At 44.9% G+C, this 15,312-nt stretch overlaps 1 protein-coding gene across 2 annotated transcripts in view; it reads right to left on the reverse strand.

Annotated features, from left to right (window-relative positions):
• Cdyl (chromodomain Y like) overlaps positions 1-15,312 on the reverse strand; it is a 163,468-nt gene that overhangs the window by 3,438 nt on the left and 144,718 nt on the right. For both annotated transcript variants that reach the window (XM_008831661.3, XM_029562864.1), the window contains 2 exons: positions 14,718-14,890; positions 9,189-9,399 (listed from right to left, as the gene is read on the reverse strand). In XM_008831661.3, the coding sequence (XP_008829883.1) occupies positions 9,189-9,399; positions 14,718-14,890 (384 nt within the window). The remainder of the gene's footprint in view (positions 1-9,188; positions 9,400-14,717; positions 14,891-15,312) is intronic.

Consider the following 15,312-nt stretch of genomic DNA (forward strand, 5'->3'; position numbering starts at 1 on the left):
GACATAGAGACATAGGTGTATACTGGATTCTAGGCCACTTTTCAAGCCCTTGCACAAGGTTTATGTATTTCACATCACTCAAACGACAGGCTCCTGAGGCAGGCTGGGAATGGGAGAACGCCTGACAGACAGCACAGCAGCTGATGTCAATGGTCGTGATGACCTGAACATGAGCTTCTGGGGCCCAGGTTAATACACTGTAGGTGACTCCATTTTCCAGAGGTAAAATCATGATGAAGCCCTTCAACAACCAAATGTACCTCTGGGTCACAGTGAGTATTTGTGTCCTGCACCCAGCCAAGCACACAGCACACACTGGAGACTGTGCTGCATAACAAAGGTGAGGGTGGGGGTGGGGTTTGCAGGCTCCTCACAAGAAGGGTCTGCAAGGTTTTGAGTACACCACTGGAGCTCAGTCTTGGACAAGCTTATGAGCCTCTGAAGAATTTGAATGTACAGCCCCTTTCAGTGAAAAGGATGACTCATAAACAGACATACAGAACCCGACTTGACCTTATTTTGGCAGTTAAGATGGTTTTCCTAGAGGGAGATCCCAGAGAGATGAGGAAAGGGGTCCCTGATGTCATGAGGCCTGGGAAGTACCCTAGAGCACCTGAAATTTTCTTTCCTAGACTATGTCTCAGAGAATGCAGTATGTCCTCCAGACAGTGGAGTTCTTGCCAGGCCCAGTGAGCCCTTCTGACAGGAGTCATGCAGATGAACATCCTTGAGCATTCTCTGGCCTTTGCTGGCTGGCATTACTTCTCCTTCCCACTTCTGAGACAGGGTCTTGCTCCATAGCACAGACTGGCCTTGAATTCATGATTCTCCTGCTCCAGCTTCCTCCAACACTTCTAACCTCATACATGCCATTTTCTGCCTTCTGGAAGTCAACCAACAGTCCAGCATTGCCCTCTTCCTTCTATCTTTCCCTGGTGCTCCCCACCTGGGCTTGTCAGACCCACTCTTGCTCCAGCCCACATATGGTCTTGGTAGTCCATCTTCCTCCTCTTGGCCTGCCTGGCTCCACATTCATTTGTTGCTGGATAGTCTTTCCTGACCTTCCTACTTCACATTGGGTACAGAACAATAAGGGGGATTTTGAATTTATTCAATGGTTTAAGTGACAGGACTGACTCAAGGCTGTTAACACACCCCACTTAAATAAGTCAATTTAACTTAGGGACATGATGAACTTAGGGACATGATGAACAAACCAAACCCCCAAACCCAATGCAATACCATTAAACAAAAACCCATTAAGAAAAACGTTCCTTTGGTCAGATTAAATAGACTCAACCCACCCTGCATTTTTCAGTAGTTTTTAAATGGGAAACTTAAAATTTCTACCCATTTAAGATTTAGGTCTCTTGGAAATTCACAACCTGACGCCTGAGCTCAGGACTAAATGTCTGCATGAAGCACCTACCTGATGGGATTGAAAGCACCTTAGGATTTTAGACGTTAGTGTGTAAGCATCTCAGTAAGTGAGAAGGCTGGAGGAAGCCGAGACAGAGATATCTTTTAGTTCAGCCAAAAGGAGTCTGGAATGTTCTGATTAAAAAGCTAAGAGGTTTGAGCAGGCTATCTGAAGATGTATGGGGACAGTGGTATGCAGGGGCCCTGCCACTTGCTCCCTTGGGTCTCTTCCAACTTCCCCCCAGAACAGGGCAACTCTTGTGGGTGAACTTGGGAGATCAGCCATTAGCTTGACACCTCTTCAGTCACACAGGAGCAGGACTTGAGAGGGACAGGTCACAAACAGTGGCCTGTGTTTGTTGGTCAGGGCTATCCTGTGCTCTCCTTGGCACAGGCTGCTTGTGGCACCACAGTACTGGAGCATACGGGGGGTGGGAGAATTCTTGAGAGAGGAGCCTGACAAGGTGCCTGGGGTACAGCAGGCATTCCGTAGATGTGTATGGGGAGGAGGCTACACGGCAGCAGAACAGACAGGCTCACATAGCTTATCTGGGGTTCCTTTATCCTGACAATGAGATTCCTTCAGTTAATCCTGACAGGATTTGTACACACCAACTGGGGCAAGCCACTCATTCCAGGTGTGACTCTGGCTGCTCCAAGCCATTAAACAAAGCGCCTCCTTTCAGCGGCCATTTTCAACAAGAGCTATCACAGTGTAAGTGACCTTGGCAGCATTCATTTTTGGCCCTGGCTTTAGGCAAACGCTGCTCACAAAGTGGGAATTACACGGCATGGTCGCTTCTTTGCTCCCGTTTCCACCACCTGGCTCTGGGGACCTCTTAGCTGGTGGTGTTTGGCCTGTGTTGGAGGATGTGGGTGGCACCCCGACTTCTTATGACCAGCATCACTTCAGGTGAAATGTCTCTAGCCATTCCTATGTCCTGGGGGGTGTGGCAGGAATCACCTCAACTGAGAACACCTAACCATCAGATTCCAAGATGAAACAAAACAACAGGCCAAGGAGTCAGGTGCTCATCATGAGACAACTTCAGGCCATTTGGGAATTTTTCCAAGGCTAATGACTTCATTAAAACATCATTTACTTATTTATTTATTTATTTATTTATTTACTGTGTGTATGGGGAGGCACACATGCAATGAAGTGTATGCGGAGGTTAGAGGACAACTTGGGTCTCTCCTTTCACCATGTGGATCCTGGGGATCAAACTCAGGCTGTCAGGTTTGGCAGTCAGTATCTTTACCCACTGTGTCATCTCACTGGCCCAAGGCAGTGAACTTGCAAGACCTCCACTGCTGACATCATTTGATCCAAGGGATCTAAATCCAAAATGCACCTGCTCAGTGGTGTATAAATGTTCAAGATTGTTCACCATCTTCCTAGATGGGCCCTTCCCATGCCCCTTTGTTATCACAGCCCAACACCAACCCTACAGTGGGAGAAAACAGACTACCCAGATTTTCATCCCTGGAGAAATAACTCAAAATGAGCTCAGGTTACTGGTAGGGATTCTTTACTACTAGACTTGACAGTAAATGTTGCCAAATGGCCCATTTTAGTACCAGTTCACAATGAACCTAAAACTAATGTTTGTTTGTTTTGTTTTGTTCTTTGTCATTTTGAGACAGAGTCTGTCTCCTTTTAACCCCAGCTGTCCTGGATTCACTATGGAGACTAGGCCTGCCTCTGCCTCCCAAGTGCTGGGATTAAAGGCGTGCGCTATCATGCCCGGCAAAACTAATGTTTTTGGTAATGACCTGTGATAGTTTACCTTGATTGTCAATTTGATGAGATTTAGAAACACCATGGAAACAAATCTCTGGACATGTATTCAAGGGATTTTCTAGATTAGTTAGGTTAGCAATTTCACCTTAAATGTGGGTGACATTACCCCATTGGCTGGGGCTGGGATCCTGGACAAGGAGGAAGGGAGCTGAGTAGCTGCATCATCTCTCTACTATCTGACTGTGAATACCATTCTTAGCTCCTCTTGCTATGACTTCCCTGCTGTTACAGATTGTACGCTCCAACTGTGAGCCAAAATAAACCCTTAAGTTCCTTCTGACAGGCATTTTGCCCCAGCAATACACAAAGTAACGGATACAGAAAATTAGTAACCGGTATCAGGAAAGGGGTGGTTGCTGTGATAAACCTGACCATGTAGCTTTTAGAAGTGGTTTGCTTTAGGAACTTTGGGATAGAAAACCCCTATAATGCTGTAAACAGAGCTTAATTAGCCATTCTGGCTTGAGTTTAAAAGACCAGAATATGGGGGGGGGCGGGGGGAAGACAGACAAAAACAACAACAAAAAAAACCCCCCAAAAACCAGGGATAATGGAGACCTGGTTCATACAGTTCCAGAGAGAAACAAGGACTCTACAGGGAACTAAGAAAGAGAACATTTACGTGATGTTCTGGCAAAGAATCTGGCTACATTCTGCCCAGGTCCCAAAAACTTGAATGAGGCTGAATATAGGAGTAATGGGCTTATTTGGTAGAAGAAATATCAAGAAAAGACAGCATTCAGCTGTGGCATGACTTCTGCTCACTGCCCTCATCCAGGTCTACAGTAGAGAGCAGAAAGTGGAGTGGAAAGATTATTAAAATGTGCAGTTTGAGGAAGAAGGTGCAAGAGTCTAGAGTTAACAAAGACATTTGAATGCAGGTGTAATTGTTAAAGAAATTAATGCCATTAAACAAAACAAAAGCAGAAACACCTGGCACTGTGCACGGAGTTGCCAGGAAAGGTACCCTGAGGGCAAGACTCACTTGTGAGAATTCAAATTCATTTGAAAGAAGAGCATGAACTGAGAATGCTTTAGAACAGCTTCCCTGCTCAAAACAACTGCTCAGGAAAGTGCTTTTGCAGATTCTGCAATCAAGGCACAAAGATGCCACTACAGCTGTGGCTCAAGGGGCCAGGATCCAATCCTGAGCTGTCAGCAGAACCTGACACTATCAACATCTGTGCAGTACTTGATTTTGTAGACATGAAAGATGCAACACTGAGGGGGTCATGGAGTCTGCTCTAAGGTTTCAGAGGGATGGGCAATGTGTGGCAGGTGAGAGCCTGCAAAGAGGCTAAGAGGCTACTACATAAAGCTGTGAAGATGAAGTCTAAACTGCAGTGGTGATCCCAGGGTACTGGAGATGCCAGGACCATGACACACTGTATGTACAGCGGAGCTAGAGGGCTGGGCTTCTCATGCCTTGGGGCCCAGATGATTTCATCACGAGTCCCAGATGATGGACATGGAGCTACAGGATTTGTGGTTTGCTCTACTAGATTTCAGTCTTAATTTGGTTCAACCATTCTTTGTCGTACCCGGAAGGACCTATCCTTCTCTCTTTATGAATGGGAATGCTGATTCTGTACCACTGTACACCAGAAATATGTAACTTGTTTTTTTACTTTATAGTAGCACATAGACTGCTTTGAGTCTCAGATGACATTTGGACTTTTAAAGTATTGAAACTGTTAAAAGACTATGAGAACTTGGAAGGTGGACTGAATACATTTTGCACAGAGATGACCATAAGCCATGGGGTAGTATGTTATGGTTAATCTTGATTATCAACTTGAAGGGATTTGGAATCAAAATGAAACAAACCTCTGGTAATGTCTGTGAGGAGTTTTCTAGATTGGGTGGGTCAGCCCCACCTTAAATATGGGCTTCACCATTCCATGCACTGGGGTCCTACACTGAATACAAAGGAGAAACGTAACTGACCAGCACTGTTCATTTCTCTCTGCTCCCTAATACAGATGCAATGTAACTAGCTGCCTCAAACTTCTTCACCTAACAGTCAAAATAAACCTTAAGTTGTTTCTGTCATTATTTTGTTCAGCAACCTGTAAATGAATACAGTGATCTACTCTGGAGTTAAGGGTATGCTACTTGGTAAAATAGACTACACAGATGTGGCACCCATGTTTTTTATCTTATGTTTGGAGACCCATTTAGGGCAGACAGATGTCTGATAACTGAATGTTTCCCATGGCCTGATTCAGGGACAGGGGTCACTGTAACCACTGTGCAGAGAGGACATCTTGAACAAACGTGAGGCCACAAAGGGCCTTGGATCTCCCCTGAGTTTCACACTTTGCAGAAAGGCTCAGTTTTTTCTTCTTGTTAAGTCCTGTCCTTCCATGGACACCTTATCTATCAATTCTGCTTACTAAATCCACAGTAGCTTACAGGGAAGTCACTTGTGACAAGTGGGAATGGAGAGAAGGAAGGAGCCCCCATTCTCCAGGGCAGGGTAGAGCAGCAATCTAACCTGCTATTGGCATTCTAATGCCCTCAAAAAGGGCGATGGCATTGGGAACAACTTGTTGCTGGGATGCAAACCATGGAGCTCCTAGGTAGCAAGGAACCGAGGACTTGTCAGCTACACTGGCCAAGCTTCAGACAGTTATCTTACTCAAGGATTAGTTAAGCTGTGGGAGGAGACAAGAGCCCCCAAACTGGGCATGAAGACCTCTGGACGGATGCTCTCATGGTCCTCTCTCAGTGTGCCTGTGAAAATAGCTACCTGCCCCTAGTAAAAACAAAGTGTGTGCCTTGAGTGAAGACAACGTGATGTTTTCTAAGATAACCCTGTTTCACTCAGACAGACCCACCCCATCTTCTCCCCTGGCCAACAGTTATAACTCACCTCCTCCCTCAAAGGAACAGTAGGTCTGTGAAGGCTGAAAGAAGACTTACAGAAATAAATACCAAGGGCGCCTGACCCACAGATCAAATCAGGACTGGTCACTGATTTGGGGGGGGAAAAAATCAATTTAATCCCCTGACAAGCTCCCCAGGAAATGCTCTGTCCCTGTTCTTTAAATGTTTTGAGAACGAGAAAGTAGAAGGTCAGGACTACTGTGGCTGACTATGAGAGGCAAGGGTGGGGTAGGGGGGAAAAAGATGCCAGGTAGGGCTTGTGGTGAAGCCAAGACGAAGAGTCATACTGAAGCCTGATGCTCTGGAGCAAGGCTGGGCCATTCTCTCAGCAGGAAAAGATGTATCTGTGTCTTGAGTACTGCTTGGGATCTGTGAGAGGAATGGTTATGTGGCTGAGGGCATCAAATGAAATGTCCACCAGGAGCTGAGCTCCTGTCACGTAGGGCAGGCAGCAGATGCATAGCTGTGTCCTGGCATATATCCCAGGGGGCGAAGGGCAAGTGGTCTGGGATCCCATCACCTGTTGGACAGGTATCCTGCCTCATCCCATACCGGTGGCCCTATAGGGGTGGGGGAAGAGGGTGGTTCCTGATGTGGTAAGGTGAAAAGGAAACAGCAATTTCACAGGAGCCTCTCCCACAGTGAGAACCAGCAGCAAGGAAATGGCCACAAACGTGGGGTGTTCCTGGTCATGTACCAGGAGAAGCAGCAGCAAGTCTAAGTTAGGGTTAACAGACCCATGGCAGTAGTAGTTGGCCTTAATGACTGGCCAGGGGCCTGAAGATTGGGGACAAGGGAGAGTGTGTGAAGGAAAGGAAGGAGGGATGGATGTAAGAAGAATGCAGCCTGCTGAATCACGTCTATGTTCAGAAGGGAGCCCCACCTTGGAAGGGGCACTGAACTAGGGAGACTATGGTATTGGCCAGTCTTGGTTTTGGGCCACGCCAGTCCTGGTACCAAACCCACATAAATGGAGTAGGTGTTGGTTGAGGGATGGTGAATCTCAGCACCAACTCCAACATATGCTTTGCTAATGTCAACTGAAAATCCAGTCTTCCAGTGAGAGACACCAGAACTGAGCTGCCTGCATGGAATCATTCCAAAGGACACTGGATTGTTGGCTCCTGGTGGTGAGCTGCTGTGTTCCAGTGAGAACTAATGCTGTTACCCTGTCTTGCCTGTAAGTCCTCAGGCTTTATGAGTCTTGGACTGGGGTGCCACAGTGCTGCTGAGACCCTGGTCAAGACATACACAGGGCATGCATATGTTGTAGGTGTTGTTTTCCCATGGTGGTAATATGGTACTCCAAAGACCTCTAGATTGTGCTGTATTTCCAACAGCAAAGGTGTGTGTGTGTTCAGGGGCTCGAGTGGAACACAAGATTCAGGTTTCTCCTGTCAATGGCAGTTATTCTGGCCCAAGTAGGGCAATGATGGGGCCTTAGCCCTTGGGGAAGTGTTTCACCAGAGTGATCAATCAATGGGGATAGCAAAGCAGCCGCTGTGGGAGGGTACATGGAGCCGAGAGGCAAGGTGGTGTGAAACGAGATGGACAGTGGGGCTGGGCTTGTTCTGCCAACCTTTGTGTTTCACATTTCATTGAAAGAACCTGAATATTTGAAATAAGTTTAGACTTATGTGAAAGTGACAAAAGTTTACAAAAGAAAGTTGCCAGTATCTTTCCCCCAGATTTTCCTGGATTAACATGTCGTATCTTATGATGAAAATTAGAAAATGACCACGGTCACCCTATTACAGACTAGACTATAACCTGTACCAGTACTGCCAGTTTCCTCACCAATATTCTTTCTGTGACCCAAGAGTCCACCTTGGGCCCTGTCACACCACTCAGTGCCCCTTACATCTCTGCTGCTCCTGAAGGGCATTGCTCAGCAATGCAGCCTGGTCTGCCTCAAGTTTTCTTGTTTACTAGACTGAGTGATGGTGTTTGGCAGAGTTCCGCATTGTGGAGGCTGCGGTATCTCCGTGCTTCCCCTGGGGATTCTCCGAGGTCCATGTGCCTTATTTATAAGTTGACTGCTCTGCAAAGATGTGCACACCAGGCTTTTCTTCCGCAAGCAATGAAAGGAAACAAATATCTTTTCCCTTCATCATACATTCTTGGGGTGGGGGCGGTGCCTAAAACTGTTCTTACTGCCTCATCTCCCTCCGGTACGTCGCCTGTAGAAGCAGCCTTGGATCCTGGAGGAGCTGCCCAATGTGCAGGAAGCACAGGGGTGCACTATGGGAGGCCAAGACGGGTGGCTGTGGTCCCTTTCAAGAGAAGCCTTGCTGCTCCACCTGGGAGCAGTGCTGCTGGCAGACAGCTGTCGGGTCCTCCAGGGAAAGACTCAGCTCAGTTATTGCATGCCTGGGCATAACACTCCTGTGCACCTCGCACACAACAGTGATGGACAGACACAAAGCAGCCATGTCAGTCCACCGGGGGCAGGCACATGTGGCTCCAGAGCTCCAGCAGGGTGGCCATAGCTGCATCACAGCCTGACCACTCCCTCTATCCAGTGTAACTTCCTCTCCAGTCCTTCAACAGGTACCAGCCAGTGGAGAACTCTTAGTTCTGCCTTTACAGAACCCCTCTCATGACACTACCTTTTGCCTTAATTCAAGGACTAAGGTTCTTGCAGTTGCTTGTCAAATTAAACTACAATATAAACACAGATGATTACAAACAGTTAATAAAACCACAGAATCATGTGGGGCAAACTCTTTCCTATGTAATACTGCCCCTTTTTACATTTTTTTTTTTTAAATGGAGCTTTTTATAAGGAATTTTGCATTTGCAAACTCTACTGTTTGGGTTATGAACTGGGTAACTACTGACAGCAGATATCAGTGTTAAATGTGCAAAGCTGTGAGCTCCTCCATGAATGGTGTCCTTCTCTAGGGAACGGTATAGCCCAGTATCACAATATTCCACGAACCAAACCTAATTACAAGTGTATCTGATGCAAAGTCCCCACAGGATGGCACACCGTATACAATGAGCAGAACAACAACCAAACTAGATGTCTTCAGGGTGTCTTCTAGAATGATTTTTTTTTTTAAACGGTACTCACAGATGGTCCTCCCATAATCTTGGGAAACATAACGGTAGAGCAGCCATCTGGACTCTGTCCGAAGGTGGTATAGGGTGTTTGAAACCAAGCCTTTTCGTTAGCCCAAACCACATCACAAAGAGGCAATATGGACGCTCCTAGTCCAATGGCTGGGCCATTAACTGCTACAATAATAGGCTTCTTAAACTGAATGAAAGTATTCACGAAGTTTCTAAAATGAAAAATAAATGGGGAATTACTGAAAACATTGCATATTTGAGCAGATGAAAAAAAAAGTCTATCACGGAACTCAATTTACCAAGACATAAACTATGGAAATTATTAAGAGATGAGATTTGTTTTAGGCCTTCTCCCAGAAGCTGTGGACTATGGATTTATTTGGTGTATGTTTAAAGCTTAATGATAGCTTGACCCTCATGTAGGAGATGGTACTGCCACAAGTTCTGTCTCAAGTTTTGGAGGCTGCTTCTGGGCCTGCAGTTTGCTTGTGGGTTTCCTGGCTAATACATCTTGGTCTTTAGTCCTTCCTCTGAAGACCCAGGAGCCCACTCCCATTACAGGATTCCTGTGACCACCAAGGAGCCACCCTGAGGAAGCTTGTCCTGGGCACACAAGAGAATGCCTGATGTTGAACGAACAAAAGATAGGTGTCAGAAGGCACAGAGTCAGGATTCTAGCCTTGGTATGTGATTTCTGCCAGCTATTATCTGGAGATAGCCTGATTTTATCCTAAACTGGACTAAATGACTTTATGCAGTACAGACAGGCTGGTTTGTGACACGAGGCTGGCAAACAAGGTCAGTCAGCCCTCCAAAGGCTTACATCTGCATTCTACAAGTGCTGGAGGATCCCACTACAGGATGAATTCAAAGGAAAGCAAGGCAAGGAGCAGGGCGGTCCACATACAGGGCATGCCTAGTGCACCAGTCAATGCTATTTGGAGCTGGCTAGGTGTTCAGAGATAGCATCTTACTGTGATTTAATACAGTGGAGGAAAGGTAAGCAACAAAATAAATACTACAGACTGGAGTCTTGCTCACTCAAGCTGAATCCTACCTAGATCAGAACTGCTGGAAAAACCAGTGCTTTTCATGACTGAGTTCTGAACCTGGGCCCATGGTTAGCATCCGGTCATTCTATAACCCATCAATTTCAAAAGCTGGAATGATGTGCTTGCATCTCTGGAAACCATGACCCAGCACTTTTTAGGTGGCCCCTAGCCTCAGGACACTTGCAGAATGGACCATGGGGCTTTTTTTCTACCTTTTCTTTCATTTGAGGGGTACATCAGGGAGGTGAGCAGCCAAGGGCTGCAGAGTTCAGCAGCTTGTCAAAGATGTGGTTGGCCAGGCTGACCCCAGTCTGGGCAGAAAGCCCCCAAAGTTTGTGGGATCTTTGGACAAGAATTAAGTCATTCAAATGAAGGAGTCACACTAAGACTTCCTAACTGAGAAAGCCTGAGGTACTGTTAGAAAGCTCACACTGGGCTTTAATATACAGAGAGCCAGACAACCTTTTAAGCTGGCTTTTGAAGAAGCACAGATACTGTAAGTCTTGTTGCCTTTTGAGGACTGAGGATCAATGAGGTGGGATGGAGAAAATTTCCTATGCTGCTGCTGACACCTTTGGGAAAGGTAACTGCTAAATTGGCTTCTAGGACATGGAGCAGATGTTCCCAGTATGTTTTCTGATGCCCAGAGTGGCTCCAACCTCAGCTCCCAGGGAGTAGAATTTGCCCCAGTGCTGACATTGAGAAACCACAATGGCGTGGCAAATTAACATGAGAAGAATGATCAAAACTATTTTAACACTAAAATGATGCTTCAGAGAACTAGTACACAGTTTTTGCAATAATGTTATGCTACACCTATGTCCTATGATTGTATAAAACAAAATCTGCCTCTATAGTCTAAGATGAGAAAAAGACACTTGGACTCAATAGACTGGTGAAAATTTATTTCCAACAAATTTTTTTATTGCTGCCTGGAGTAATGTCAATTGAAACTGATGCCACACACAATGAACCAAGACCTTCCCTTTTCCAGCAAGAATCCATGCTGATGTGTGAACCTAAATACCATCAAAACACAGTCCGCACAAAATCTTCACAGAAGCATCCTGTCTAGTAGAAACTTCCCAGGGCCACAAGGCTTAGTCTTGTGAGCTTCAAGCCAAGCTACAAAGCTCCCCAAGAGGGAAGTAGTGACTGTCCTCAGGCCAGGGGCTGGAGCCCTCAACAGCCAGGGGTCAGGGGAAGGTTTGCTAGCTGCTTTTGTTGGGTATGAAAAAGAAGTATATTTTAAATCTTAGAAATGCACGAACATTCATGTGTTCCTTCTGAATTATCTGTGAGTTAACAGTTGCATTGGGTACAACAGAGAAGACGACAACTTTTAAGAGTTAGAATCAAGCAAAATTCCTGCTGTGAAGAACATTTATTAATCCAGACATCAAAATGTTAGATAATCAAGTAAGATAAGGAACTGCTGGGGAAACTGAGGCTCTGGTGTGCTCACAGCCAGTCTGTTGCCTTGTCCCAGCTGAGTTAAGCAGGACTGAATGGGAGACGAGGTCCAGTTTTTGGGGGCAGTGGAGGCATTGCTTTGTTCTCTCCAAATCCTCACTTATCGGGGGCTGCTGGAGAAGAGGCACTTCCACACAGAACAGGAGTCTAGCGGGGCTCCACGTCCACAGACGTTAACCAAAGAGGCCGAATGCTGTGAATGGATTTCTGGTTCTCATGCTTTTATGGCTAAGGTACTGGACATTTTATTATGCAGAATCTGCGAAGTGGTCATCACTGGCAGGTCTGACAACAGAATCTGTTGCCCTGGACAGTTGCCAACCTAATGCTTAATGTTCTTTTCGTTTTGTTTTTATTAAAGAAACATGCCACAATGAAGTAATTTGCCTCAAAGTTTTAAGGATTTAAGATAAGAAATGACAATATATATAAGAAAAGAAACAAAAAACATACATGCAAACGAGCAAGAAAAAGGCTAACTGAATCAGGTGACTTGTTTTTTAATCTGATCCTGCCAAAGTATATTAAGAAAAAAATCTTATTAACAAAAATATATTCACTTAAAGAAACTGAAAGGTTTTGGGGAAGCAGGATTTGGCTGTTTCCTAGAATACCAATACATGGGGATTAAGAAGAGAAAATGGGAGTGGGGAGGCCAGGCAAAGAAATGGGAATGAGAAACAGGAAAATCAACATGTACAGCTACCTGAAAGTTCAAGGAATGAGACTGCTATTTAAATGTCTCATCTACCTTTTCGGTTTTACTAATCCCAACACCACAAGCCTCAGCCACTGTCAAGAGCACTTCGCCACCAGAGGGAGGAGTGCGCTCAACACCAGAAAATTCACAAGTGGAGAGGAAGGAAAAGTCTATCGAGAATGAAGCCAGACTTAGAAGACACTGAGGGAAGTCCTAGTTCACTATGCCAGGGCTTTCAGAAAGCATGATTTTCTACGTGGGTTCGGTGTGAGCCTCGTGAAAAACATACAAAATTGCCACAAGGGGCAGGACAATTTGGATTAAAAAAATGAAAGTCGAGTTCATCCTTAATGGAGAGGCTGATAACGAGGCATTTCTAAAGTTATCTCAGAGCATCTGACAATCTCAGAGATTTATGTATGTTCACTAGTCAGTTTAATTTCAAACTGGAAAGATGATGATGCCATCAAGTACTACACCAGAAATTTGACCAGAAATAACAATTTTGAATAGCATGGCAACACCCAGAAAGATACCCAGCAGGCACATAAACCTTTAGCATTGCGACACAATACTGTCATGTGCAAATTTCATGCCTGAGAACAACATTTAAAAAAAAATGTCATTAAGCTTTAAGTAAGTTGATGACTTTGTGTTGAGCTGCATTCACAGCTGTCTTGGCCACCTGTGGTCTTGGGCTGGACATGCCAAGTGTCTATTGATTTTGAAAATGAATTGGGCAGTGCCAAGGCAATACCTCATAACTCCAAAGAGTGGGTGGGGTTTCAGGGTTTGTAGAACCATCTGGGTAAGCTGTCAGAGATGACCTGCCACACCCCAGGCCCTATTAAACAGGAATAAAGTACCCCACCCCTGTCATGCTGTGTCTCCTGAATCATTTAGGGGACCAGAAAGCTCAGTGCCACAAGAGCAATGCCTGGCCTCAGCCACATGGAGCCCGTTAACTGTCAGAATTTTCAACCTTAACAATAGAAAGGACTTGGGAGTTTTGGAGAAGAGCCAACCTACTAACTGCACTTCCAAGCCTGCATCTCTTTGCATGTTTAATTCTCTATAAATTAGAAAGGCAAATATAAGGACTCAAAGGAACTCATGTAGGGATATGTCCTAGAGAGGTGGGCAGGGTAATATAAATCTTCTGTTGGTGACTGACCATTCACTTTAACTAAAACTCACCTCTGAAAAATGAGACACTTTTAATTATACCTGTAGTAATTAGTACAGTACAGGATGTGCTTACAGAATCTGGAGGTTCTGGGGGAGACTTTGAACTGTTAGGGCACAGCAGAGGAAAAAAACCACCAGAGGGGAAAGGGCCCTGTCTCCAAGTCAGTAATGTTGAATAGAAAAAGCAAAGTGGTAAAAACCCACGTACTCCCCAGAACCCTAACCAAGTTGGTTATTACTTGTGTGTATATATTTTAAAATGCTTAGATCAAGGGCATGTTGACTATAATTAGCAACATATTGTCAACTTGAAAACTGTTAAGATAGGTTTCAAACTGGGCATGGTAGTACATGGATATAATCCTAGCATTTGGGAGACTGAGGCAGGAGGATCACAAGTCTATACAGTGAGACCTTCTCTCAAAAAGCCAAAAATGAAAAGATTTCAAATGCTCTCACTACAAAAGTGTGAGAAACAATGCATGTGTTAATTAGCCTGATTTAGCCACTCAGCAATTTCAAAATATCTTTTTTATCATCTGTCATTAAAAAATTTTTAAAGTGTATTTACGAAAGGGCTAGGAAAGACAAGTGAGCCGCGTGCTTTTCAGAGTGGACTGTAAGAATAGGGGGCCTTTAATTGTGTGTCGTTTATGCTTCTGTGTAGCTGAAGGCAGAACAAATGAGAACAAGGTATATACTATACTGCTTATATTTAAAACAAACAAACAAACAAAGCCAAATCTATCCATGTGAATTGCCAAAAAGCACAGATCATTTACAGTAAAGCAAGTGGTGTGCTACTGTTTGGAAAAGAAGGCATCTTTATGTAAGGGTTAAGGACAGAAATACAGCACAAATACAGATTATGCTAAATCATCACAATGGCCCCCAGATGCCCCAAGCTTAAACCAGTCTTGAAATCAGTGATCTGCCCAAGGCAAGTAGTAATTTATGCCTGGCCCATAAACAAGGCAGAAGGCTTAATTAATTTTGCTACCAGTCCCTTTCAGAGGAAGACGTACACTTGATTCTTGAGGCTTGTATGGGCCTGTTCTCCCAAAGACCGGTACACTACAAAACGTGGAGTCTTGGTCTAAACCCTGTTTGTGCGTACCTGATAGCGTCTGCCATCTTCGTGCTTTCTCTCTTCCTGTCGTCTGTGAGGCGCCGTATAAAATAAATGAAGTCAAGACCGCAACAGAAGACGCTGCCCACAGCACTGAGCAGCACCAGTTTGCTGTCGTCGGCTGCAGCTGTGTTCAGAGCACTCTGGACCTCTTTCATCACCTGCAAGTCACAAGTTCAGGTGGTAAAGAGCATTTTTGGTAAGAATTCTACAAGCATTGTTATGGGACAATACGAGTCTACAGAAAACGTACCCCTAGATTGATGTGATCCACTTCATCCACCACAACTGCGAATACTTTACATACTTCTTAGTTCTCTAACCAGAGATTAGGATGCTAGGGGTGGGGTATAAATAGAACTATAAAACTGATTAAAATTAATTAGAAAGACATGTGAATCTACATCCCCTGCCTGCCTGTTCTATTGCCACTGTGACTTCCAGCAGATTAAAATTGTGGGACCCACTGGAATTTCTAGTTTGGACAGCAGGTGGCACATTCAGTCAGTTCAAAGAAATGAGCTCAGAATCAGTTTTTTGGTTTTATTTTTCTTACCAGCCTACCACCATGGGGACAGACATC

The sequence above is a fragment of the Nannospalax galili genome, unplaced genomic scaffold (genome assembly GCF_000622305.1).
Source record: "Nannospalax galili isolate Female #2095 unplaced genomic scaffold, S.galili_v1.0 scaffold72, whole genome shotgun sequence".
NCBI lineage: Eukaryota > Metazoa > Chordata > Mammalia > Rodentia > Spalacidae > Nannospalax > Nannospalax galili.